At 40.8% G+C, this 25,779-nt stretch overlaps 1 protein-coding gene across 1 annotated transcript in view; it reads right to left on the reverse strand.

The window, feature by feature from the left end:
- Positions 1–25,779, reverse strand: part of LOC125120634 (peroxiredoxin-2-like) — a 145,990-nt gene that overhangs the window by 61,747 nt on the left and 58,464 nt on the right. The window contains 1 exon segment of the mRNA XM_047769135.1: positions 3,196–3,373. Within this exon segment, the coding sequence (XP_047625091.1) occupies positions 3,196–3,373 (178 nt within the window).

Below are 25,779 nucleotides of genomic sequence, written 5' to 3' on the forward strand. Positions count from 1 at the left end.
CTCTAGTTTTCCTTTGTGCCAAATTAGGTAAGCCCCTTCCACTCTCCTGTACCCACCTTCCTGTTGACATTGCCTGGAAGATGGTGCCACTTACTTCAATATCTTTCACTGAAGATAGAATTTGCATTTCTGTCTCTCACAGTCCTTATTGCTTTTAGATGATATTTTAGAGAAGAAGAACTGCCACCTTGACTTGCCCAAAACTTGGAAAAACTTGTCTATTGGAGTCTTACTTTGCTGTTGGAATGGTCTAATCCTGGGCGCATGTCTGGCTCCTTTCCACCTCCCAGGCTTGCCTCTGTTGTTGTGGTTCAGCCCCTTGCCATCTGTGTCACCAACACTGCCTGCTAGGTAAGACTATGAGTGAGGCCTCTGGGTATTAATCAGTGATGATGAATAAAACCTCGCCCTTTAAAAGCAAGAGAATGTGTTGGTACTTTTAGTCACTCTTGAGAAACCTAATTAGATAGGGAGCTATGGGATCTAAAAGCTCTGTATTTTTATATCTAGCAATAGAAGAGTTTGTAGCTTTCTCCTTGGGAAACGGCCAGTCTGTTTTCCATTCCCAGCTCACTTCATCTAGAGGCTTATACTCCATGCATTTCTTGCACTCAAGGTATGACATTCTAGCTGCAAAATTCATAATGGTTCTCTGTAATTTTCTTATGTGAATGAACATCACTGGTTTCCTAAACTGAGACTAATACAATCAAGGCTATGTTTTTATTACTTCTGTAGATAACTACACTCTAAATTTAAAAGGAAAAAAATTTTTAAATGTTGCACAGTGGGAGCTGTCAGTTCAGTGTGGTGGGAGGAATGCTGACCAGGCTGGTAGGAGTCTAGGTCCTGTCCCTCAGCGCCTCAGTTGTCTGTGGGTCTCAGAGGAGACAGGAAAGGCAGGAGCCAGGACGCCTTCTGCACTGTCCTCTGATGAGTGAGCAATGCGGTTCTAATGAGCTTGGGCTCTGGGTCAGGATGCCTGGGTTCCAGCCTAAATACTTGATTTGGGGCAAGTTCATTTGTCTGTGCCTCACTTTCTTCTTCTGTAAAAAGGGGGTCAAGATGCCAATACCACTACCTCATTGGGTTTTTGGAGGAGCAAATTAGGTAATGTACATAAAGTGTCTGGCAAGTAGTACTTAGTAAATACATGCTATGAATGTTATGTTAAGGCAGGATCCTATCTTTTAAATGACATGCTAATGAGAAGGCCCTGATCTTGATACTAGACATCAGAGGAGAGCCTGTAAATGGGAGGATCAGCAGGGGCTGTCCCACAGCTGCAAGATCATTTCACCTGGCTGCCCTCCCACACCCTGGAGCTGCGATCCATCCGAGGTCTTCTTCTTCTGCCAGCCAGTGTCTGAGGGCTCAGGCAGCCGTCACCCAACAATGACAAATGCAGCTGCACCCATCCTTGGGTGGATTCTTGTCGTTTATGCAGCCCTGTGACATGCCTTTTCCTCTTTGCCCTTTTTAACACCCCTGTGAGGATAGCTTTGTCATTCCCACCTCAGCTAAATGACTCACCCACTGTTGTGCTCCTGAGGAAGTGGAAGCTGTCCTCAGACCCAGGTCTTTTTCTCTTCTGTGCTCACTTCACTAAACTGGCTATGAGGCATTTGGAGACTGGCCACAACAGCATGCTTCTCAACCTCCGGGTCTCTAAGAATGACCAATAAACTTTTATTGACTTTTTCATTTGTTTTTCTTTTCCATTATGATTTCCCACAGGACATTGAATACAGTTCACTGTGCTATACACTAGGACCTTATTGTTTATCCATTCTATACACATTACTTTGCCTCTGCTAACCCCAAACTTCCCATCCTTCCCTCCCCAGCTCCTCCTCCCCCTTGGCAACCACAAGTCTGTTCTTTATGTCTATAAGTCTGTTTCTGTTTTGTAAATAAGTTTATTTGTGTCACATTTTAGATTCCACATATAAGTGATATCATATGCTATATGCCTTTGTCTAACTTAATTCACTTAGTATGATAATTTCTAGGTCCATCCACATTGCTGCAAATGGCATTATTTCATTCTTTTTAATGGTTGGGTAACATATATATATACACATCATAACTTCTTTATCCATTCAGACATTTAAGTTACTTCCATGTCTTGGCAATTGTAAATAATGCTGCAATGAACACTGGGATGCTTGCTTCTTTTCAAGTTATGGTTTTCTCTAGATACATGACCAGGAGTGGAATTGCTGTGTTATATGGAAACTATAGTTTTTGTGGACTCTCCATCCTCTATACTCTTCTCCGCAGCAGTTGCACCAACTTATGTTTAACTAAGGGAGCTTTTAACATGTGAATTCTTAGCCCCACTGCGAGAGGGTCTGGGGATGGGGGTGTAGATGGGGCTGGGGATCTGCCATCTTCATGGGCCTGGATGTTTGTCTGCATCTCCCAGTCCCCTGTCTGACTTGCATTGTATTTAGCTTCCTTTCCCTTAAGATTATAGTTTGGGGTCGAAATATCTATCAGTTTTCACATCTGTGACATTATTTTTTACATGCTTTCATTTTTATGGACCAATAAATGGGAACATAGAGTGCTTAGTCCACAGAAATATTTTTAACTGGTGATGGAGTCATACATATTGAAGTGAATAAAGGTATAAGTAGACTGTTTGAAAGTGTGAAAATAAAAGATTATAGTTTGGATGTACATACACCTCTTAGTTTCACTGGACACAGAGTCATGTGATTCTGCTCACTGGCAGCCTAGGAAACTGCACTGGCGAGGAGCTGTGGGTGAGTAAGTAGGAAAGACACAATCATTGCCCTCACAGTGTTCCCAGCAAGTGTGAGAAGTGGCCAGTAGACAATCCCCTGACGCAGTGTGACCAGGCTGGTGTGCTCACCTGGAGCACGTGCCCTCCCAGTCCCTCCTCTTCTGTGATTCTGATTGTGCGCAGCTGTGTGTGTATCCCCGTAATTGTCATTAGTACAATCTGGGGAGATGCCCATTCTGGGCTTGTGAAAGTCCCATGTTTAATCCATATTTAAATGACATGAAATTCCTGCGGACTTAACATGGACCTATGTGTGTTTACATGTGAATTTTCCCCTGCACAGCATGGCCCTTTTCCTACCAGGCTCAGTGAGAAGTATCTCCCCCATCACCTTGGATGATAAACTCCCTGCCTGCAGGTGGGATCAGTGTCTTATTACTTACAGAGGGCTTTTCTAATCTGTATTCCTGGATTCTCAGAGCCATCTGGTGAGGTGGGGAGGCAGTGGTTGAAGGAAGCCTGCCTTGACCGTTATCACCCAGCTGGTCCTTGGGGGAGCTGGAGGTGAAGCCGGAGGTGAAGCCCATTCCTTGACTTCTGTTGCAGGGCTGTTCTGGGGCGCTGAAAGGCAAAACAGATTAGCATGTGTTGGCAAAGCTGATGGCGTGGAGCCTGGTCCAGGTCAGGCAGGGTCCAGACTCTGCACCTTCATAATGGTACTGATGGATGGACCTCGCTGTCTGGTCCACAAAGCTGTGTTTTCAACGTGGTGAGCTAAGCAAACTGTGGGGCAAAGAGCAGCAGGTACACCACAACCATTAAGCATGGATGACAGCATGTTTGAATCTGTCGGTAAGCCTTAGAGGGCAACACATACATGCATAAATAGAGCCCAGCAGCTGACTGCCTTTGAAATACACTGGGAAAATTCATCTCGAGCAAGGACTATGGCTTCTCTCAGAGATTAAATGTTATGTCTGTTTGTATCATTTTCTTAGCAGTTTTGATCTTCCTTTCATAAAATAATAACTGCATGTGTTTTTTCAGAAGGTAAGTTAATTCCTTCTTTAGTCCATTTTTATTGCAACATCTTTTTCCTTCAACACATAAAATACTGGAAATAGTCAAAGCAAGGCTGTATGAATTGGTTAGTAACACACAATTATGAACTGATAGATTCATTAAGGAATTTAAAGGTATAGAATTTAAAGATCGAGTAAACAGTGTCCAAAGCTGGCAGCAAGCCCTATTTGAGTATTTATATGATCACCCAAGCAGCTGGAGATGGAGAGTATGTGATTCACTGGCTCTAGACGTGGTTTGCAGCAAAAAAAAATTAGCTTTATGAAAATCAATAGAGTGACTATAATTACCAAGTGCATTACTTCAAAGATATGAAGAACCATAAATCAAACATGTCAGCTGGAAAATAATGATAACGTTATGTACAAACAAGCAAGCATGATATCAGCTGAGAAAGTGGCCAGAATCTTACTCTAAGGTTTCTTAGGAAAATAAGTAGCTGCTCTTTGTTTGTTCAATTTTTTTTTTGCATCACTTTTAACACAGTTTGTCACAGTCTTACAAAGCAAAATATATAATTTTGTAATCACTGACAGATAGTTGGAAGGGAGAAGAAATCCAATCATCCTGAAAGATTTGCCTGGAATGTCCACACTCAAGTAGCAGAGATAGGCCAGGCTGGGGGGCCTTCCTCAGTGCAGAGCCCACCCACAGAGCTGGGAAGAGCCAGGCTGTTCCAGAACTGCTAAGGAGCAGATGCCCGATGTGCTAACTAATTTGAATCTTGGAATGTCAGGGTGGGAGAGTCTGTAGAAAACCTCTAGGAGTTCCTATCATGACTCAACGGAAATGAATCTGACTAGTATCCATGAGGGCACAGGTTCGATCCCTGGCCTTGATCAGTGGGTTAAGGCTCTGGCATAGCCGTGAGCTGTGGTGTAGGTTGCAGACATAGCTTGGATGTGGCATTGCTGTGGCTATGGTGTAGGCCAGTGGCTATAGCTCAGATTTGACCCCTAGCCTGGGATCCTCCATATGCTGCAAGTGTGGCCCTAAAAAGACAAAAAAAAAAAAAAAAAAAAAAAGGAAAAAGAAAACCTCTAGTCTGAGTGCCCTGTGATGCTCACATATCCAGGCCCATAAATCCCCCTCTCCTGTTCTAAGGAAAACAGCCCCTTTCATCTCTGACTTGTGGAGTTTCTGAAATATGGTTCTGTTCCATTGGAACCTCCTAGCACTGTCTCTAGTATTTGAAATTTGCCTTCATGGAGGCAGCTCCTGACATTCCCTTCTCCAAGGTAAGCATCACCAGCTTCTCCTTAGCTTTCTGGTTTCCAGCCTTTCGATGTTCTGTTTGGGCTTCACTAGATGTGCCCCAGGATCCACCCCCTCCTTGAAGGGTGGTAACCACATGTGGAATATCATGGCCAGCCTGACTAGTGCAGAGTACTGGGGGGGTGGGGAGTGACTTAACACCTACCTACCATTCCTGATATTTCATTTTGCGTGGACAGTGAAGAACTCTAGGTTCTAAAGCCAATCTCGTAATAACCTCTAATGGAAAAGAATCTAGAAAGGAATATTTCTGTATGTATATACGTATAACTGAATCACTGTGCTATACACCTGAAACTAACACAACATTGTAAACCAACTATATTTCAATAAAAACTAAAAATAAAGCCTAGAGGTGATTCACATTGATGAAATGACACTGATGTATACATTCAGTATGATTGAGCTCTCATTATGTGTCAGACACTATGACTTTGGTTCATCAGAAAGTGGCATGAAGAAAGCTGGAGTCAGACAGAGGAGGGGCACCTCCACCTGCTGGTGGTAGTGGTGATGGGGCAGTGGGGCTGGAGGAGAAGCAGGGGGCTGGGGGTGGTTCTGGGAAGACTTGGAGCTGACCTGGCTCCTGAGGGGTGATGGAAGGCAGGAAGATTAGCAAATGCAAGAGAGGAAAGTGAATGCTTGGGACTCTAAGCACTTGAGGATTATTGGTCGAGAGTCCTGGGAAATGAAAGAAGAGGCCTAAGTGGAATCTGATGTCTTCGCACTAAGCAGCTTGAATTTTATTCTGAGGACAATGGAAAAGCGCTGTACACTCTGCTAAGTAGGTGTGGGAAGCCTCTAGGGGAGACCTGCCAGACCCTGTGATGAGTAACACAGCTCTTGGGAAGGTTTTATATAGCTTAACACTGTAATATAGGTTGTTCTGAGCCTGACTGAATCAGGCACATGAAAGGGGGTGAGCCCACAGTCCTTTTGTCCTGGACCTCCATGGCCTTCTCTCTCTACCTAAGCTGTTAAGACGCAATACTTCTGGTCTACCTCCATGAGACAAAAGGAAGGAGGTAGGGACTGTGTCTGACCTTGTTTGCAGTTTTTGCACTACTTGTTGAAATAAATTAAAGGATACATAACTTCGACCTGAATCCAAGTCCTTGTTTTTGCCCATTTACAACTCTAGACTTGACTCCATGGTGTGGCCTCATCTAGAAGGGAGGGTGACAAATCTGATTTCCTGGATTGGAGACTGGGAATTTCCAGTGGCATCTGGCTGGGGGAGTGTAATTTGTCCAGCAGCTGCCCAGGTGTGGATAAGAAGGTTGACTCTTTACTGGACAGCAGAAAAGGACCAGGGAGGCAAAGGAGTTGAGAATATTGGTAAGTGTAGTAAGCTGTTAAAAAATAATTTCCTACATGTACCCAGCATAGGAGCATCTCAATATATAAGGCAACTGCTAACAGCCATTAAAAGAGAAATCAGCAATAACACAATAATAGTGGAGGACTTTAACACAAACTTATAGCAATGAACAGATCATCCAGACAGAAAATCAACAAGGAACACAGGCCTTAAATGATTCATTGGACCAGATGGACTTAATAGATATTTATAGAACATTCCATTGGAAAGCAGCAAAATGCACATTCTTCTCAAGTGCACATGGAACATTCTCTAGGATAGATCACATTCTGCGCCACAAATCAAGCCTCAGTAAGTTTAAGAAAATTGTTCCTCAGAATTGCTTTGGCAATTCTGGGTCTTTTGTGGTTCCATATAAATTTTGGGATTGTTTGTTCTAGTTCTGTGAAAAATGTCATGGGTAATTTGATAGGGATTGCATTGAATCTGTGGATTGCTTTGGGTAGTATGGCCATTTTTACAATATTAATTTTTCCAACCCAGGAGCATGGAATATCTTTCCATTTCTTTACATCTTCTTTAATTTCCTTGATTAATATTTTATAGTTCCTGGCATATAAGTTTTTTTACCCCCTTGGTCAAGTGTATTCCCAGTAGGAGGCATAACTCTCTCAGACTTCAGGCAATATTACAAAGCCACAGTCATCAAGAGAGTATGGTACCAGTACTAAAACAGACATACAGACCAATGGAACAGAATAGAGAACCCAGAAATAAACCCAGATGCTCATGGTCAATTAATCTTTGACAAAGGAGGCAAGAACATAAAATGGGAAAAATACAGTTTTTTCAGCAAGTATTGCTAGGAAACCTGGACAGGTGCATGTAAATCAATGAAACTAGAACACACCCTCACAGCATGCATGAAAATAAACTCAACATGGCTTAAAGGCTTAAATATAAGACAAGACACCATCAAATTCCTGGAAGAGAACATAGGCAAAACATCCTCTGACATCAGCCTTACAAATATTTTCTCAGGTCAGTCTCCTAAAGTAACAGAAATAAAAGCAAAAATCAACCAATGGGACCTAATCAAACTGACAAGCTTTTGCACAGCAAAGGAAACCAAAAAGAAAACAAAAAGACAACTTACAAAATGGAAGAAAATAGTTTCAAATGATGCAACTGGCAAGGGCTTAATCTCTAAAATATGCAGGCAACTTAGACAACTCAACAGCAAAAAAGCCAAAAACCCAATGGAAAAATGGGCAAAAGACCTGAATAGACATTTCTCCAAGGAAGATGTACAGAAGGCCAACAAGCACATGAAAAAAATGCTCAACATCCCTGATTATTAGAGAAATGCAAATCAAAATTTCCAGGAGATACCACCTCACACCAGTCAGAATGGCCATCAGTAAGAAGTCCACAAGTAACAAATGCTGGAGGGGGTGTGGAGAAAAGGGAACCCTCCTACACTGTTGGTGGGAATGTAAGCTGGTACAACCACTGTGGAGATCGGTATGGAGATACCTTAGAAATCTATACATAGAACTACCATATGACCCAGGAATCTCACTCTTGGGCATATATCTGGACAAAACTTTCCTTAAAAAAGACACATGCCCCCACATGTTCATTGCAGCACTATTCACAATAGCCAAGACATGGAAACAACCCAAATGTGCATTGACAGATGATTGGATTAGGAAGATGTGGTATATATACACAATGGTGTACTACTCAGCCATACAAAAGAACAAAATAATGCCATTTTCAGCAACATGGATGGAACTAGAGACTCTCCTCCTGAGTGAAGTTAAGTCAGAAAGAGAAAGACAAATACCATATGATATCACTTATATCTGGAATCTAATATATGGCACAAATGAACTTTTGCACAGAAAATAAAATCATGGACTTGGAGAACAGACTTGTGGTTTCCAAGGGGGAAGTGGAGGGAGTGGGATGGATTGAAACCTTGGGGTTAATAGATGCAAACTATTGCTTTTGGAATGGATTAGCAATGAGATCCTGCTGTGTAGCACTGGGAACTATGTCTAGTCACTTATGATGGAGCATGAGAATGGGAGAAAAAAGAATGTATACATGTATGTGTAACTGGGTCTCCATGCTGTACAGTAGAAAAAAAATTGTATTGGGGAAATAGCAATTAAAAAATTTTAAAAAATAAAAAAAAGAAAATTGAAATCATATCAAGAATCTTTGGAGTTCCTGTCGTGGCGCAGCAGAAACCAATCCGATGAGGAACCATGAGGTTGCAGGTTCGACCCCTGGCCTCACTCCATGGGTTAAGGATCTGGCATTGCCATGAGCTGTGGTAGAGGTCACAGAGGCAGCTTGGATCTGACGTTGCTGTGGCTCTGGTGTAGGCCAGCAGCAAAAGCTCTGATTAGACCCCTAGCCTGGTAACCTCCATATGCCACAAGTGTGGCCCTAAAAAGCCCAAAAAAAAGAAAAGAAAAAAAAAAAGAATCTTTGGAGTTCTCATCTTGGCGCAGTGGAAATGAATCCGACTAGGAACCATGAGGTTGCAGATTCAATCCCTGGCTTCACTCAGTGGGTTAAGAATCCTGCATTGCTGTGGCTGTGGTGCAGGCCAGCAGCTATAGCTCCAATTGGATCCCTAGCCTGGGAATTTCCATATGCTGCAGGTGCAGCCCTAGAAAGCAAAAAAAAAAAAAAAAAAAAAGAAATAAACTCATATATTTAATGTTCAAATGACTTTTGATAAAGGTGTCAAGACCATTCAACGGGGAAGAATGTTCTTTTCAACACATGCTGGGACAACTGGATAGCTAAAGGCAAAGCATGAAGTTGGACCCTTATATTATGCCATATACAAAAGTTGGCTCAAAATGGATCAAAGACCTAACTATTAGAACTGCAACTATAAAAATCTTATAGGAAAACATAGGGTCAATTCTTCATGACCTTATATTTGGTAAAGGATTCTTAGATATGACACCAAGAGCATGAGTAACAAAAGCAAAAATAGATATATTGGATTTTTAAAGTCAAAATTAAAAACTTTTGCGCTTCAAAAAAATAAAATAAAAAAGCTCCCTAAAGGTATATTCACTCCCCAATTCCTGAAATCCATGAATATTACCTTATATAGCAAAGAATGTGGTTAAAGGTCTTGAAAGGAGATTCTTAGCCTGGATTTTTCCAGGTGAGTCCTAAGTGTCTTCACACTTATCCTTGTAAGAGAGGGTCTGGGGAGACTTTGATACACAGAGGGGAAGGCAGCATGAAGGTGGAGGCAGAGACTAGGGTGATGTGGCTACAGATCAAGGAAGGCCTGCAGCTGCCAGAAACTTGGAGAAGGGCACTGAGTAGTTCTCGCCCAGAGCCTCTGGAGGGTGCCTTGATTTCAGACTTTTGACTCCAGAACTGTGAGAGAATAAAGTCTGTCTTCCTCAGCCTGCAACTTTGTGGTGATTTGTTATAGCAGCCACAGGCAACTGATACAGTGAAAGAGTGGATGGAGAGGGGGATGGGGAATCTGTGTTAGGTGGAGAGGATGGCACAGATAAAGAGGTGTGTTCTATTGGGAGGAAATGGAGGTTTTTAGGGGCCCCCAGGACAAGGGAGCAAGAGAGGAGAAATCTGGATGGGGAAATCTGGATGGAGAAATGGCGTGGTAGGAAGAGTTTACATTTCGGAGATGGAACCATGCAGCATTGTGGGGACATTCTTAGTGATCCTATCAACCGAAGATGCACTAAGATGGAGGTGAGAAGATGAATGAAGTGAGGACTCAGATTCCGGCCTTGTTCACATGTGATGGGATGTGTTATATCAGTGAATGCCACATACAGCAGCACTTGAAAACTACCAAGTCAGGATATGCCTGATGATGCTAGAATAAAAATGCCATGTTTCTGAGGTTTGCCTCTGTGCCTGGGGGGTGCAAACAACCCAGTTCAGCTCAGTGTTATCTGGTTCCTAGGACAGGCCTCTTGGAGAATGAGGAGTTAGCTTCCTCAGTTATCTTAGTAATGGGCTCATTTTGGTTTGCAAATTTCAAATTTAGCAATTTACTGTAAGTAACTTCAGAGACTATAAAAAGGCAACTCTATGGAATTGCTTGTCATTTTATTTGTTTCTAAGCATCAAAGCAAGAACCTGCAGTTTGGGAACACTTTGAAGACTCCTAGGAGGTCTTGGGTAATTTACAAATTCTTCAGACTGATATTCTTGAATTAATTTGCAGGCTTTTGTTTTGTTGCTTAACCAGTTACAAGCCATAAAATCATGTTTCTGCCTCTTCCTCATTTCTCCATCTTGTCTACAAATTTAATGAGAGAGACTTTGTCATAATTTCCTCAGGCACTATCAGCTTGAGCTGGTGTATTAGTGACATCTGATATTTATTAAGCATGGGTAAATGTCATTGAATCCTCCCATCATCCCTGTTGCGGAGAAAGGTACATCAGTGTGAGGCTTAGGGGAAGTAAGCCATGTGCATGAGGTCAGCTGGCAAATAGAAGAATAGGGGTTCAACCCCAGGCAGAGGGGCATCTGAACCTCAGTAGAATAGTTTTACACTTCCTGGAGGGAGTAATGAGAATGTGTGAATCTTCCTAAAATTGAGCAAAAAAGGGGTTCTATTCTTCCCTTATGCCCAGAAACAACCCCCTGGAGCCCAGGTGGGGCACTAGGTGCTGTCTGCATCCTGGCCTCCAGGCATGGCCACCACAGCCTCTGACTCTGCTTGTCCCATCCCTGTAGCCCGCTGTTCTCCAGAGCCCTGTGTACCCCAAGCCAGGGTGGGTCGGACACCTCCATCCTTCATCTATGAAGACCCCTCCTGTGTTTCCGCCGCCAGGACGTGGGGCCACCTGGGGGTGCTCTCTGGGGTCTGTGCTGGCTGCCTCAGGGTGTATTCTCTGCAGAGGAGTTCTTTAGCACTTTCCCCAGGTCTGAGGTCCACCCCCACCCCGGCTTCATTCCTTCTAAGGCCTGCCTTCCTGTTCCTGTCTTTCCCAGTTTTTTCCCTTTGACTCTCTGCCACCCCCCCCCCCATCTAGATTCACCCCAAATCCCTCTGGGAATTCTTGTTACACAGATGCAAGATTTGCATATTATCTCCTTTCCTTATCAGTCTAGAAACCCAGTTTGCACAGGAAATATGGTCAGCCAATCAATACTTATTCTTACATGAATCTACAGTGGTTCCCTGTAACCCAGGCTTCCTTTTGAGAATTGATCTTAGAGTTTAGCTGCAGTTTGTAGGATGAATGCCTGCATTTTATAGAGTTTCTAGTTTTGACAAAAACCAAAACAATTTTTGCCCATCTTCAGGCACTGAGCCCAGGCTGTGGGTCAGGGACTTTATCTGTGGGTCTTCCCACATTCTGGGACATAATTCATTAGGACCCAAGACTTAAGCCCACCTAAAGCAGCTAGAAGCTGTCTGACAATCTCTGTGTCTTCGTCAAGCCTCTAGTCTCTCCTAACAGCTGTTCTGTCATGTTGGCTGAGGATCATTCCCATTGACAAAGAAGACTAGAGTAAGAAGAATGTTGGCCTGGCAGCTGGGGGCCAGTGGCACACCATGCATCCCAAGAGATAATTTGCATTAACCCCCTGGAACCTGTCTAAATTAACCCTTTCAGTTTACAGCTAAGGTAACCAGTAAGAATCAGAACTAAAATCCAGGGTCCCTACCTCCCAGTTTATACACTTTCCATTTTTTGAATTAAGTTTGCTAACACTTTCTCAAATTGAATGTATGTAGATCAAACACATTAGATACATTTGGGACTTTAGGTCTTCAAAGCATTTTTCCAATTCTTTTTTATTTAAAGAAGTTTATTTAGAAACACCTTAGCAATTTATCTCATAGTTAGCTGTATCAGGGGGGCAATAGTACCATTTTTTGAACTTGGGAAATACCTTGATAGGCTAGCCTTCTAAAATCCATTCTTTGAAATTTAACTTGAAATAAAAAACATAACATAATGGAACATAAGTTCCATTACGGTTGAATTTCCTTCTTAATATTTTTGGTTCTTCAAATAAAGGAAGAGAGCAATGGACTATATTAAGAAATAAGCTGTGATTGCTGTGCTAGGTGGAGTTTCTGTGAGGGATGTGATCTCTGCTGAGATGGGGAGGCATGTGGCAAGGAGCTGAGGGCAGCTTTTAGGAGCTGAGCATATTCTCTGGCTGACAGCCAGCAGGGCAATGGGACCTCAGTCCCACAGCCACTAGGAAATGAGTTCTTCCAACAACCTGCAGGTGCTTAGAAGAAACTCTTTCTAGTCCAGACTCTAGCTGGACATCTCTAGCTGACATCTTGAGTTTAGCCTTAGGAGACCCTGAGCAGTGGACCCAACTAACTTGCACTAATGGCTGACCCCTGGAAATGGTGAGATAGTAAATGTGTATTGTTGTAAGCCGCTAAATTTGTGGTAATTTGTTACAGAACAAGAGAAAACTGTCCCAGGAGTTTCTCTAAAATTAATTGGACTTTACTTACATCATTTAACAATACACTGAGCCCACTGGATGGATGAGGCAGCCTTAAAGCAGGGCTCAGTGACAGTGGAAAGCCAATTTGGGATTTAAAGTTGGTGTGAAAAACCTAGAAAAGCTTTAGCTATCACTATGGGATAAGCCTAGTGATTATGTGCATAGGACATTAGAATCTGGACTCCCTACCTTGCTATTAATAGGACATCAGTTAAGTTACCAAAGCACTTGTCTAAACTAGGATACAAATATTTACCTTATACATTTGTGCAGTTTTAGTGAAATGCAGTGTTTACCACAGTGCTGGCACATAGAAAATATTTAATACTGGTCACTGTTACTACTGTTCTAATTAAAAAGGAAAAGCTGTGGGATTGTTGAAGGGCCACGACAGTGAGAAGGAGAAAAAAAAGCAAAGCATATCCAGGAGAAAAGGCATCCATATGCCAGCTTCTGCTGTGGGTCACCAGCTATCACAGGTACTCAGCAGACAGATTTTATTCATGGGAAAAACCTTCAAAGAGCCCGGAGATAGAACGAGTGGCATTTTTTCCCCCAGTGAAATAGATTGCATCCTCAGGTGATGTGTCAGTCACCCAAGGCCTATTCAGATTCTGTTACTGTTTTGAATTTAATGCTTTGCCTATCTCACTGAACCCAGGGCCACTCAAAAGTGAGGCTGAGACTACAGATGATCAAAAGTGGAGTGCACGGAAGAAAAGGGAAGTAAGTCACAAGACAAGTCTTTCAAACCTGACTCCATTGGCGGAAAAACATGGGTGCTCAATTTTCAAGGCGTCTGGCATTACCTATAACAGTGAGAGAATGTCTCTCTATTCATACAGGACTTTAGAAACACAAAAGAAGAGAGGAGAAACAAAAACGTGGTACCTGTAGATTTTTCCTCTAAATTTAATGGGCCCAATGCACTCTACCTTTCTGAACATTAGAGCAGGAAAGAACCTGGGGAAGCTAAACGCATTAATATTTTATGTCCATATATTTCTGATATAATTTGGTTATGAAATGGAAGATATTTGAATGCCTATAATTTAGCATTAGATTCATAAACATATATGAATATACACAAATTGAATCCGTGCAATATTTTCTAAAATAAAAGCATAGTTAATTTACAATATTGTGTTAGTTTCTGGTATACAGCAAAGTGATTCAATTATACATATATATTATTTTTCATATTCTCTTTGATTATAGGTTATTATAAAATATTGAATATAGCTCCTTGTGCAACATGTAGGACTTTGTTGTTTACCAATTTTGTGTATAGTAGTGTGTATCTGTTTACCCTAAACTCCTAATTTATTCCTTCCCCCTTTGTCACCCATAAATTTGTTTGTTTTTTGGTGGTAAGTTTGTTTCTGTTTTGAAAATCAGTTCATTTGTATCATATTTTAGATTCCACATATAAGTAATATCATGTGATATTTGTCTTTGTCTGACTGACTTCACTTAGTAGGATAATCTCTAAGTCCATCCATGTTGCTGCAAAACGGACTATTTTTTTCAAAAAATTTCTGAAAACTCTCTACGATACCGTAAACTTATTCTTTTTTAGCCTTCTAAGACATTCATTTTGTTACAAGTGTCTACACTAGGGGTGGTATCTATGTGGATATTACATGTTAGTTTTCTCTAACATTAACAAAAATAGGAAAAAATATAACTTTAACATTTTCATCTTACACAAAATATTTGTTACTTAGCATCTCTCTTTAAATACAAAAACCATTAAGAACTGGGCAACCCCTAAGGACTAGTTCTCACCTATTCTTTTCATATCTTCCCCTCGGCCCTCTCTAGTGTCCCATAGTATTGGCCAGTAAGTACCTGTGGAAGGAATGAAACATTTCAGACTCTGGTTCCCAAAAGGTAGACTGGGCTGAGATGCAAAGCGTAGTGGTCACCTTCACGGGGCCTTGGCAAAGTCATCCCGCCCCATATGCATGTGGGTTCCCATGTGAAGAACAAGACGGTAGAACTGTTCCCTTTTAGCTTTGACACACAGAATTTAATGGAGCAGGGAAAATTCCCTGAATAGGACAATGATTTTTATGAATATGCAAGAGAATTAACACCACACAATTAAGCAGGGTTTTTGGAGTGTGTGTGCCTGTGCAGGCCGGTGAGGGGTGGGGGGTGCTTTCAGGCTGACTCTTTTTTGACGAAATCTGCTTCAGGGATGTCAAAGAGCTACTGAAAGTGCTCCATTTAAGAAAGCCTCTTTTCTTCTCCTTGAAAAAGTGACCTATGATCTCCTCGTACTGATTTCAGAGGACATTACTTATAGGTCACATGCATTTGTGGGAGTGTGCGTGTGTGTGTGCATGTGCATGTACTCTTGCCTGCCATCACATCCCTATTTGTGTTTTTTTAATTGTGATCAAGGGAATCATTGCCATCAAACTCCTGTGGCAACAATTCACTCACAGAAGCCTTCCTTTTTTGTGTGTTTTATGTCTGAAAGGGAGGGATGTGGGAGAATGGAAATGACTCTTATTTCCAGCTGCTTTGTCCTCAGGTATAAAGCATAACAGATTTCAAGAGCAAAGGAAGAATGTGAAGGGTGAGAGTAAAAGGAATCATTCTTTGAAAACTAATGTCAAGTGATAAAAATAAGTTACTAAAAGAGCACCTTTTGATACAGAGCAAGCTTTGATTCCAACGGCTCTGGCTCTTGCTGGAACCAGCACAGAGAAATGAAAGCCTTAACTATTTCAACCATTAGGCCCCTACCCCAGAAAATCCTGCTGGAACCAATTACCAGGCACATTACCGGTTTCTGCCATCGGCTCTGCCAAAGATGCCATTTGCTCAGACCCACCGAGAGCTGACCTGCTGGCTTCCTGGCCTGCAGAGGCTCAGGTAGAATGCACCTGTCTAACACAGCCAGCTCGCAGGCACCCTGTGCTCTGAGCTGGCCTCACCATGAGATGGCTCAGAGAGCTAAAGGGTTAGCCGGACTGCAGTGCATCTGGAAAAGGAGGTCATACAAGCCACCAACCCTCTAGTCTCTCTTGGGTAATGAACTGCTGGGATACGCATGGAATGGGTCCACCTTTAAGCAGACACAGACAAATACATAATTTATTTACCACCATGGCCTGTACCTGACCATGGAAAAAAGCTTTCAAAATGAAAAATAACAGACCATGATACTGGGAAACAGAACAGTGATTCTCACGTTATTTGGATCAGGTCACTGGAAAGAGAGTCCAAGAGACTTTTCAGACAAATAGCTTTCAATGAAAGGGAGTCAGAATCTTTGATGTTCCAATCTTAGATTTTTGCACACTTGATACGTTGTTTCTTTTGGAGGGTTCCGCCCCCCCCCCCAAGGAAGATGAGAATGACCCTTTGAGAAACTCTGCAGAAGGGAAGGGTAGTAAGAAGCATTTGGGGATGGGAACAGGAGCTTGGGTGGGCCTTCTGGTCAACTAATTTCTAGCCCTTTCTCTTGGAGCTGGTTTCTTAACCCTGTGCACCACACCATCCTTATCTGTAAAACAAAAGTGAGAGTATCCTTCCTATCCACCTCACAGAGTTTTGAAAATGGAAGAGCTAATACATATAAAAGTCTCTGAACACTCTTCCCTACAACACTGCAAAGTAACAAGACTCGCACTGAATACTATTAGCACTGCAAAGTCTTTTGTGTATTATCGCATTTTTGTACTGCTCAGCAAAAGATTCTTAAAAGATAATATCCAGACTGAAACTAACAATCACAGAGACCGTGTTGACATTAATAAAAGCTCAGATCAAACCAAACCATTTCCCTGCCTTCTTCAAAACTCACACTCTCTTGAGCCCCCGTGTGGGCCACTCACTATATTCAGCACTGCTCAGGGGACATTAAAGCTTCTCCTTCACACGTCCAGATTTTGGGCATTGACTTTGGAGATTTAGCTGGCAAATGTTCTTTTCAACCTCAGCCAGTAAGTTAATAGAAGAATACCCCTGGCTTTTTTTTTTTTTTTTTTTGTCTTTTTGCCGTTTCTTAGGCCGTTTCTTAACCTGTGGAGGTTCCCAGGCTAGGGGTCTAATTGGAGCCGTAGCCACCGGCCTACGCCAGAGCCACAGCAATGCGGGATCCGAGCCGCATCTGCAACCTACACCACAGCTCACGGCAACGCCAGATCCTCAACCCACTGAGCAAGGGCAGGGATTGAACCCGCAACCTCATGGTTCCTAGTTGGATTCGTTAACCACTGCACCACGACAGGAACTCCTACCCCCGGCTTTTTAGGATTTCTTAGGATTGCGGTAATTGTTCTTTATCTACAATCTCTGGTCTCATAAAGCGTATTTTCATTTTCAAAAGTACCCAGCAGATTCCCAAGGCCTAATTTGGAATGTCACGCAAAAGACATTTTTGGAAGGAGTGGTATTAAAGAGCAAGTATTCTATCTTACATTTTTGAGCCATGGAAACTGCAGAATGCTTAGATCCCTGTAATGAAATTAAAGTTTCCTATGTGCCTGCTTTAGGGCCCAAGTGTAGAAATTCTGACTTGGAACATTAGGTAAAGTAAAAGTCCTGCCCATGTTTTGAGAACATTAAGACTTGGATGATAGAAAACAAAACTACAACTGTTTCAGAAGAAATTTACCATCTTTGAAGATGATTCTCTTAAAACCAGGATTTTAATTTTTCTTGCTAATAACTGAAAACTAGTCTTATTTTATAAAAATAGAAAATAAGCATATATAATACCTAAGCCACAAGCTTGAAATTATATGCTGGGAAAAAAGAAGTTGTTTCTGTTTTATTACAGATTCTTAGGTGTAATCAACATTCATTTTATTGAGACTTTAGGAATTTAATTGCTTGCTATAGTCACTCTCCAAAGAATAAGCAATTGGCCCCTTGTATTATTAAAATAGCTAGTCTTTACCCCAGCCTTGTGATCCTTTCTTTCCAATATGTTTGATAACATTCCTCCCTAAAGGATCATTTGCATCCTTGTGGTATGTATAATACAGGAATTGGCACAGAGAGCTATAATTGAGGAAAAATATTACTTTGTACCCCCTCCTTTGAAAGGGCCCCATTTGAGCATAACTTGCATTATTCTCTAGAACTATTCCCCAATCACCCTCTGTGCCATCTGGAAAATAGGAAGCCCTATTTTCCAATATGTGCTCTGATGAATGTAGATTCTTGGAAATTATCATAGCCTCAGATAATTAAAGGAAGTCCTTTTTGAGCCCCTTTGCTTATCTCTAAAGCAGAGCTTAGTTGTAACTTCTAGGACCCAAGTGGCTCTTTATAACACTCACAGTCACACGCTCTAGTCTGGGTGTAAAATGAGAAATCAGTTACAAGAGAATTCAGACCTTTTAGGTCTTGTGCTAAGGAGGTAATAGATCTAGATTTAGAACTGCAGAGCTGGAGGGAAGTTTACAGATTATAGAGTTCAGTTCCTCGTTTTAATCAAAGCACCTAAGGCCCTAAGAAGTTAGGTGACCTGCTCCATACAAAAAGGATATTTAAGCTGGTGGCTTTTTCTTCCACGTGATGATTAACATTTCCTATCTGGAGACTTTACTGACAAGTTTCTATATAGGAGGGAAAATATTTTACTTAAAATTCATCCAACCAACAAATGAACCAACCAGCCTGCCTGAAGTCCCCTGTTTCTGTGTGTGTATGAACACACTCTATATGCTTTTGTGGTCTCCTTTATGCTTGCAGAGTGGGAGGGGGGCAGTGCATGAAGAAGGAGGGGCTATGTCTAAGAATTCATAGGTATTTCATCGGCATCAATGTAGAATATTAAATTTCCTGCCAAAAGCATTCACTGTTCCTTGAGGATCAATGAACAATATGTAGGTATAGATAGCCAGCAAAATAACTCTTCAAATGGTTTTGACATCCTGTTTTGCAAGTTCTTTCCACAGCTTTCTTTCCTGTGTATGTGCAACCTTACTATACCATTTTGGATTTCTATAGCTCAACAGGGTCTTGTGATATAACATATTCAGTATAAACAGGAACATACGATTGGTAATAGATAAGCACTCAAAGTAACTTTAATAAGAATTGAATAAAATCAGTAAAAAGTGTGCATCTGCCCATTTTGAATGTCAAAGTAAGAGTTGAGGCTCAAATCACATATGATGCCATTATTTTAATGTCAGTATTTTTCATCTTTGCACATTTTGGGTTGTGCCCTGAAACAACATGAAGCAAACCCCAATTTTTTTCTTCTGGATGTATTTTTTTTCTCACTCCTTGTACCTCAAATGATCACAAGACAGCTGATATACTTTTCTTAGGGAGTAGCTTTTAAAGATGTGTTAGAGTCCATAGAGGAACCACAATGACAACAGGAACCCACCACTTTTTACCCCATCTCTCTCATACAAGGGATGTAACATCCTGTATTGCTTCCCAAGTTCATCTGCATCCTCTATGCTGGCATCAGCTTATTTGATTTGGATCCTTTATTATTGCAACTAAAACAATAAGACTGATAATAAATTTGAATAATAAAATATTCAGTGCACAAACTGAAGAAGTAACTGCTTGAATAAGCGACGAGTAAACAAATTTCATTTGTAGCTTGGGTTCCAAAAATCAGCTTTAATGAGTTGTTTTTTGGAAAAGCTATAATGCTCTGACCATCTCCCCAAAATACTGTCTTGTTGAGTTAAAGCTACATATATATTTAGTGTCTTATGTTAGTAAGTCTTAAAATAGAGATTTTTATAGTGCACTACATATACAAGGATCAAAAACCACCTTAACAAAATCATTTTAGTGAAAACAATGACCATAAAAAACTTTTGTAAATACCACTGCTTGGGCATTTTCATTATTGAAGTGTCTTGACTGATACAGAATCATAAATAATTCATATGCTATGGGAAGGAGGCTCTAGGGAGAGGGAGGAATGCTTTTGTGTGTCTGTGTATGTAATTTTTTTCTTTCACAGAAGCCTATATGGATAGGATAATTTAATTTGCTATATTCTTGTTGCAGAGTGATTAATTTATAAAGAAATCAATAAATCCAAAATAATCTGTCTTGAACAGCTGTCTGAACACATGGAAGAGTATGAAAGAACTCTCTGCTGGTGGTTGAGGGGCCTAAGGGGAGAAAAAAGTGCAAGGAAGAGAGATGGCCCCACCCGGGGAGGAATTTATATCATGTTAATTCCAGTAGGGATTGTGTGATTCTTTCATCACCAACCTCTGTTTCATCCAAATAAACACTTTAACCTTTCTTTCCCCTCTTCTTGAATTGATACATTTCTATGATAAAGCTATTTTTTTACACTGTATGTGTAAAAACATATCACAATGTAATTTAAGGCTATGCAAGATGTAGTTATTTAAGACATAGAAAGAAGTTTTGAATTCTGACTGCCCCATTATCATCAGCATTTGTTTTAGTTTAAAGAGGAAATGTTTTGTGCTGTAGAGATGTCAGTGATATGGTGAGTTGATGATGATGAGGCCTATTGTGTTGGGATACATTTCCAGTTTCCAGTGAAATGGACTATGATGGAGTTGAAATTCTCAAGATGTGGAATCATCTGACTCAGGCTTAGTCTGCAAGATGTAAACAAAAGTGGCTGTTGAGTGGGGAGGAAGTGCAGGTGAGCAGTAAACCATACTTAGGTTCCAGAATTACGATGTAACATTAATTCATTTGTGTTTGAATCTGTCTAAAGTGTTTGAAAATATTCACCCAGCTATTAGAAAGTGTAATAGCAAGTCAGTTTCCCCCAACTTTGAATCTTAATCTTTCCTATGATAGTCTATTGTGATAAATGGGACTTGAAAAGACTAAGCTTCTATGTCTGGCTTATTGTATATTTATTACATCTAAATAATTGGTGAAATGTACTTCCACTCCTCAATTGAAACACACTAAATATTTTATGTATTTTACATTTGAAATGGAAGGGCCCACAGGAGTTCGAAGAAAACAAATCCTGGATCCTTTCCAAAAAGTGATAATAACAACATTATGTGATCATTATCGTCATTTGTAAATATAAGTATGATAAATGCAACAGCTGCTTGAATGAACTTAGGATGGGTGCATTTTATTAATGAGGGAAATCGTTCATTGCGGCACTTGGAATAATGTAAGCTCTGCTTGGTCATGACCTGTTAATTGATCAGAAAATCTAAGCATAGTAAATCTAAATAATATCTTCCTACACAATAATTTAAAAACCACTTACTTGATTTCGATGCTGTCTCTGATTACTGACCTCAATATATAACAGGATGTGGAATCACCTACATGGTTTTCCATTAGCATCACGTAAAGTGCCAGGGTTCACTCCAAGACGTTAGTCTCTGAAGTTGCTATGCATTCCAAATGACATTCAGGCTTGTCTGCAACTTCTTTTGTAATTATATGTATTGGTATGAATATATCTTTATTCATTGTGTTACTATGCAGCTTTAATACAATTGTTTGGCTAGACTTTTGTTAGAATTCAGGTGTAATAACATCACCTCTGGAACATTTGTAACAGTAAAAATTACAGGTGGCATTTAAGAATAATTAATATTAGTGGAAAGTAGCAGGCAGGATTTCGTGTCTTTTATAAGGCCCAAGAAAAGATGGCCTTCCATTGTTTCTCATGGGCAGTCAGCAAGCCTAGCAATTCCCAGCTTGCAATGTTGACAATTCCAGAGTTCACCCCGCACATGAAGGTGGGAAAGCTGAGCATCTTCCACCCCCGCAGCTAGATTCTCCTTTTAGTTTCTCTGGGTCCAAAGCAGAAAGGTATTTTAGGTCCCCATCCAGTCTGTATACCAGGGCACGAGGATGAAAAGACGGTGAACTCATTACTGTTTTGAATCTCCTGTACTCTGGCCCTTCTGCTCTCCAGTTCAAACCTGACCCATGGTGACATTTCTAGGATGCAGGAAGTGATACTGCTTTAGGAAGGTAAGTGATTTTGCTTTAAGTAGTAGATTCTGATCAGATGTTACATCTTTTTAGGAAGTAAGTGCATCTTTTCGTCACTATGAGCACAAGGAGGCTATATAATTAGAGTCGTGTGTTCCTTCAGGGTTGAGTTCCTTTTGCTCTGGTTGTGTCAGTTCTGGGCTGACCTTGAATCCTATTGTGCACAGGAAGTGTTCCCTGCAGCTCCTGATGTCCAGGCTGCCTTCTGAGACTTCTGATAAATCCTCGCGGGAATCTTATGAGATCATGACACTGTGGTCCTTGTTATGCATGTGGGGAAACTGAGGCCCAGAGGAAAAATGGAACTTAGCCAAAGTCACATAGGCAGTGAGAATTCAAGCCAGCTTTGGACCCAGGCAGTTTGGCTGCAGAGTTCAGATTCTTAATTCCTCACTCACATACCCCTGATAAGCCCATAGATTAAAAAAAAAAAAAAGTTTTAATCATGGGAAAGAACTGATGTTAAATTCACTCTGACACTAAAACTGGAGCATTATTAAAGGATATTCAGAATGTTACAGAATCTTCTAAGGAATGACACACCCCTTGTTTCCAGTCACATTGTCTACAAATGACACTCTTGTGGTCATGTGATGCCCTCAGAAATGGTCCCTTCAGACATTCAGTGTGCCGATGTAAGCCCCCAGTCTTTAATCCTCAGACAGTTCTCATCACAAAGAAAGGGAGAGTGGCTTCAACAGGGCTGCATATGCCAGCAGGGACAAAAGGATGGTCACCTCATCTCCTACTTCTGAAACTGTTTCTCTAATAAGGTGACTGGCCTTGATCCAAGGGGAGCAACTTCAGTGGTTGCACCCCTTCAACTTCAGTGATTGCTCCCCTTCAACTTCAGTGGTCTTTCTAGCAGGCACCCACAGTGGGCATGTGGGGTTATCTTTGAACATAATTTGTGAAAAGAGTGAAAGAATATTCCAAGGGAAAATTTAGCTCCTGTGGGTTGAAAAGTCAAAAAATATATATAAAAAAAAGTTCAGTTTCTCTCCTCCCATCCTTGCCCTGATCTACTCTGTTGCTACATGCTCCTGCCTAATCACTGCTGTTAGTTGCAATATATATTCTTTCAGAGACTTTATGTGTACATCCAAGCAAATGCTAATATTGGCTTTTATTGGATGTCAATTTGTTAACATAAACGGTAGCAAAGAAGTGTTCCTGTTGTGGCTCAGTGGTAACAAACCCAACTGGTATCCATGAGGATGTGGGTTTGATCCCTGGCCTCATTCAGTGGGTTAAGGATCCGCTGTTGCCATGAGCTGTGTTGTAGGCTGCAGATGCAGCTCGAATCCCATGTTGCTGTGGCTATGGTGTAGGCTGGCAGCTGCAGCTCTGATACGACCCCTAGCCTAAGAACTTCTGTGTGCTGCAGGTGTGGCCCTAAAAAAAAAAAGAAGGTAGCAGAGAAGACAGACTCCAAAATTTCACTATTTTCACCAAAAAATATATAGTAGTTCTTTCCATAATGGTACCCAGAGAACTTTCTTTTTTAAAATTATAATATCTATCTGTCTATTGATACAGCTTCCCAGTATTCTATTGTGTGTATGTACCATAATTTCTTTACTTCATCTATCCCCTACTGATGGGCATCTGGGTTGCTTCTAATCTTTTATATTACAAACAGCAATGAATGAATAATGCTGTTTGTACATCCAAATATATCTGGAGGATAAGTTCCCCAAAGTGGAGTTGCTGGATCAAAGGTATATGCATCTTTATTTGGATTGATACTGCCAAATCTCTCTCCATAGAGATTTTCCCAATTCACAGTCCAACTGTGATAGGTTAGGGTGACTATTTCCTCATAGCCTCAGCAGCATGTGTTATCAAACTTTTGTGTTTTTTTTTGCCAATATCTTAAATAAAAATTGATATATTAGGTTAGGTTGCTACTTTCTTTGTTGTTAAGAGTTATTTGCATTTCCTTTTTTGTGAACGGTCTGTTCAAATTGTCTGCCTTTTTTTACTTGATTGGATTTCTTTCTTTTCAATTTATGGGAGCTCTTTATATTTTAGAAAGATTAGCTTTGAATATTAGTGGTAAACATTTCCCTCAATTGATTTCTTTTGCTATGCAGATGTGCTCCTTTTTGGTATATAGTGAAATGTATCCATCTCTTATTTCATGGACTTATTCCATGGCACTACAACTTTTTATTTTATTTTTTTCAACTTTTTAAAATATTAAGTTAAAGAACAAAAAAAATGCCTTGCAGAAGATGCATAAAAATCATGGTTTTTGACATGCTGCAATGCGTATTATATTTTCCCCAGAGAAATTGATTTCTACACAGTGTGTGGCTTGAAACTGCCAAAAAGGTTAATGCTCCAGGCCCTGGTTATGAAGTAGGACCTAAGCCTGTGGAGTTAGAAAGCTGAAGGATATTTATCATGGATTTTTGGAAGATGCCCACCTCTCCCTGGGAGCCATTCTGCATTCTGGCTAAGCTTTCAGCCAAATGTTCATTTTGGGGAGCAAAAAGACATGGGCAGAAAAAAATAGGCAGCTTGGAGAGGAATCTGCCAGCAGGAATGGAATCCTGTTTTCTTTAAAAAAAACCTTGGTGAGAGATTTTGAGTAGACTTGTTTTATTGTTGAAAAGCCAAGATTCCTCTCCAGATAACAATAATAGTAACTTGGCATATTTTTGAAATTTAATCCTTACAACAGCTTCATGAGCTGGGTACCATAAGAATTTTTATTCTGTGGACAATAGGAGGCTTAGAAGCATGGAGTAACTTACCCAGAGTCACTCAGGGAACAGTGGGGGAAAAAGTTGAGAGTCTAACTCAAATCCCATCTGATGGCCCAAGCCAGGCTCTTCATACAATCCTAGATGCCTCTTTAGTCATGAAGAAGCTAGCCTAATTTTGCAAGGCCAAGTTGCCTTTAACCAGGGAAATCAGCTTTGAAGGGAAAGCATGGATATTTCTCTACCTACCAGGGGTGTCAAAATCCTTTGAGGCTTTTTCTTCACTGGTTTTCAAATGGCAAAAAAAGAAAATGGCACTATGGAAGCATCATATCCAAGTTGGAGTTATTGTGAGCTGGGGAAACAGCCACTGTTGAATTTATCTTTATGTCCCTGGCATCTAGGGAAGTGCTTGGCATGAATAGTCAATGGTGTGTGCTGAATGAATGTCCAAATGTTCTCTCCCCATTACCCTCCTATTTACCTAATAATTTGATTTTTAATTTAATTTTTTTTACCACTTAATATATTTACATGGTTCAAAACCCAAAAGACACAAGAAGGTATGCAGTGAATCCACCTCCCACTCTGCACTGTGTTCCATCTACCCAGCTCCTCTCTCCATAGACAATCATGTTATTGGTTTCTTGCATCTTCTTCCATAAATTTCAAGTATATTTATGCAAAAATCAATATATACCCCTTTAACACAGTCTATTTCTTTAAAACAATATATTCATTATGAAGACAAATTAAAAATTTGAACCATGTAGGAAAGTAAAAAGAGGAAAAAAAATCTCTAAATAATTCAACAGAGGGTGGTTTTCTTCCACTTAATAGAATTATTAGGTCCCCTTAACTACTTTGTTTCCTCAACTCTATGTCTAATCCAGGTGTTCACAAGGACTGGCTAGGTTTCAGTGCACTTGATTTTCACTTTGGCTGCTACAGTGGAGGACACTTCCTGTGGTGACACAGGAGGCTGGGACTTCCAGGGCCTGGAGGCTCTTGCTTTCCACACAAACAATGGCAGGAGCAGGGACACAGAAGACACTATTAGGTATTTTGCACCAGGCAGCTTGAGGGCGTCTTTTTGAAGCATCTGTTCCCACAGGCAGAGATCAAGTCTAGAAGGATGGAGATCCGAACAATTGCGTGCAGAGACTGAG

The sequence above is a fragment of the Phacochoerus africanus genome, chromosome 2, assembly GCF_016906955.1.
Source record: "Phacochoerus africanus isolate WHEZ1 chromosome 2, ROS_Pafr_v1, whole genome shotgun sequence".
NCBI lineage: Eukaryota > Metazoa > Chordata > Mammalia > Artiodactyla > Suidae > Phacochoerus > Phacochoerus africanus.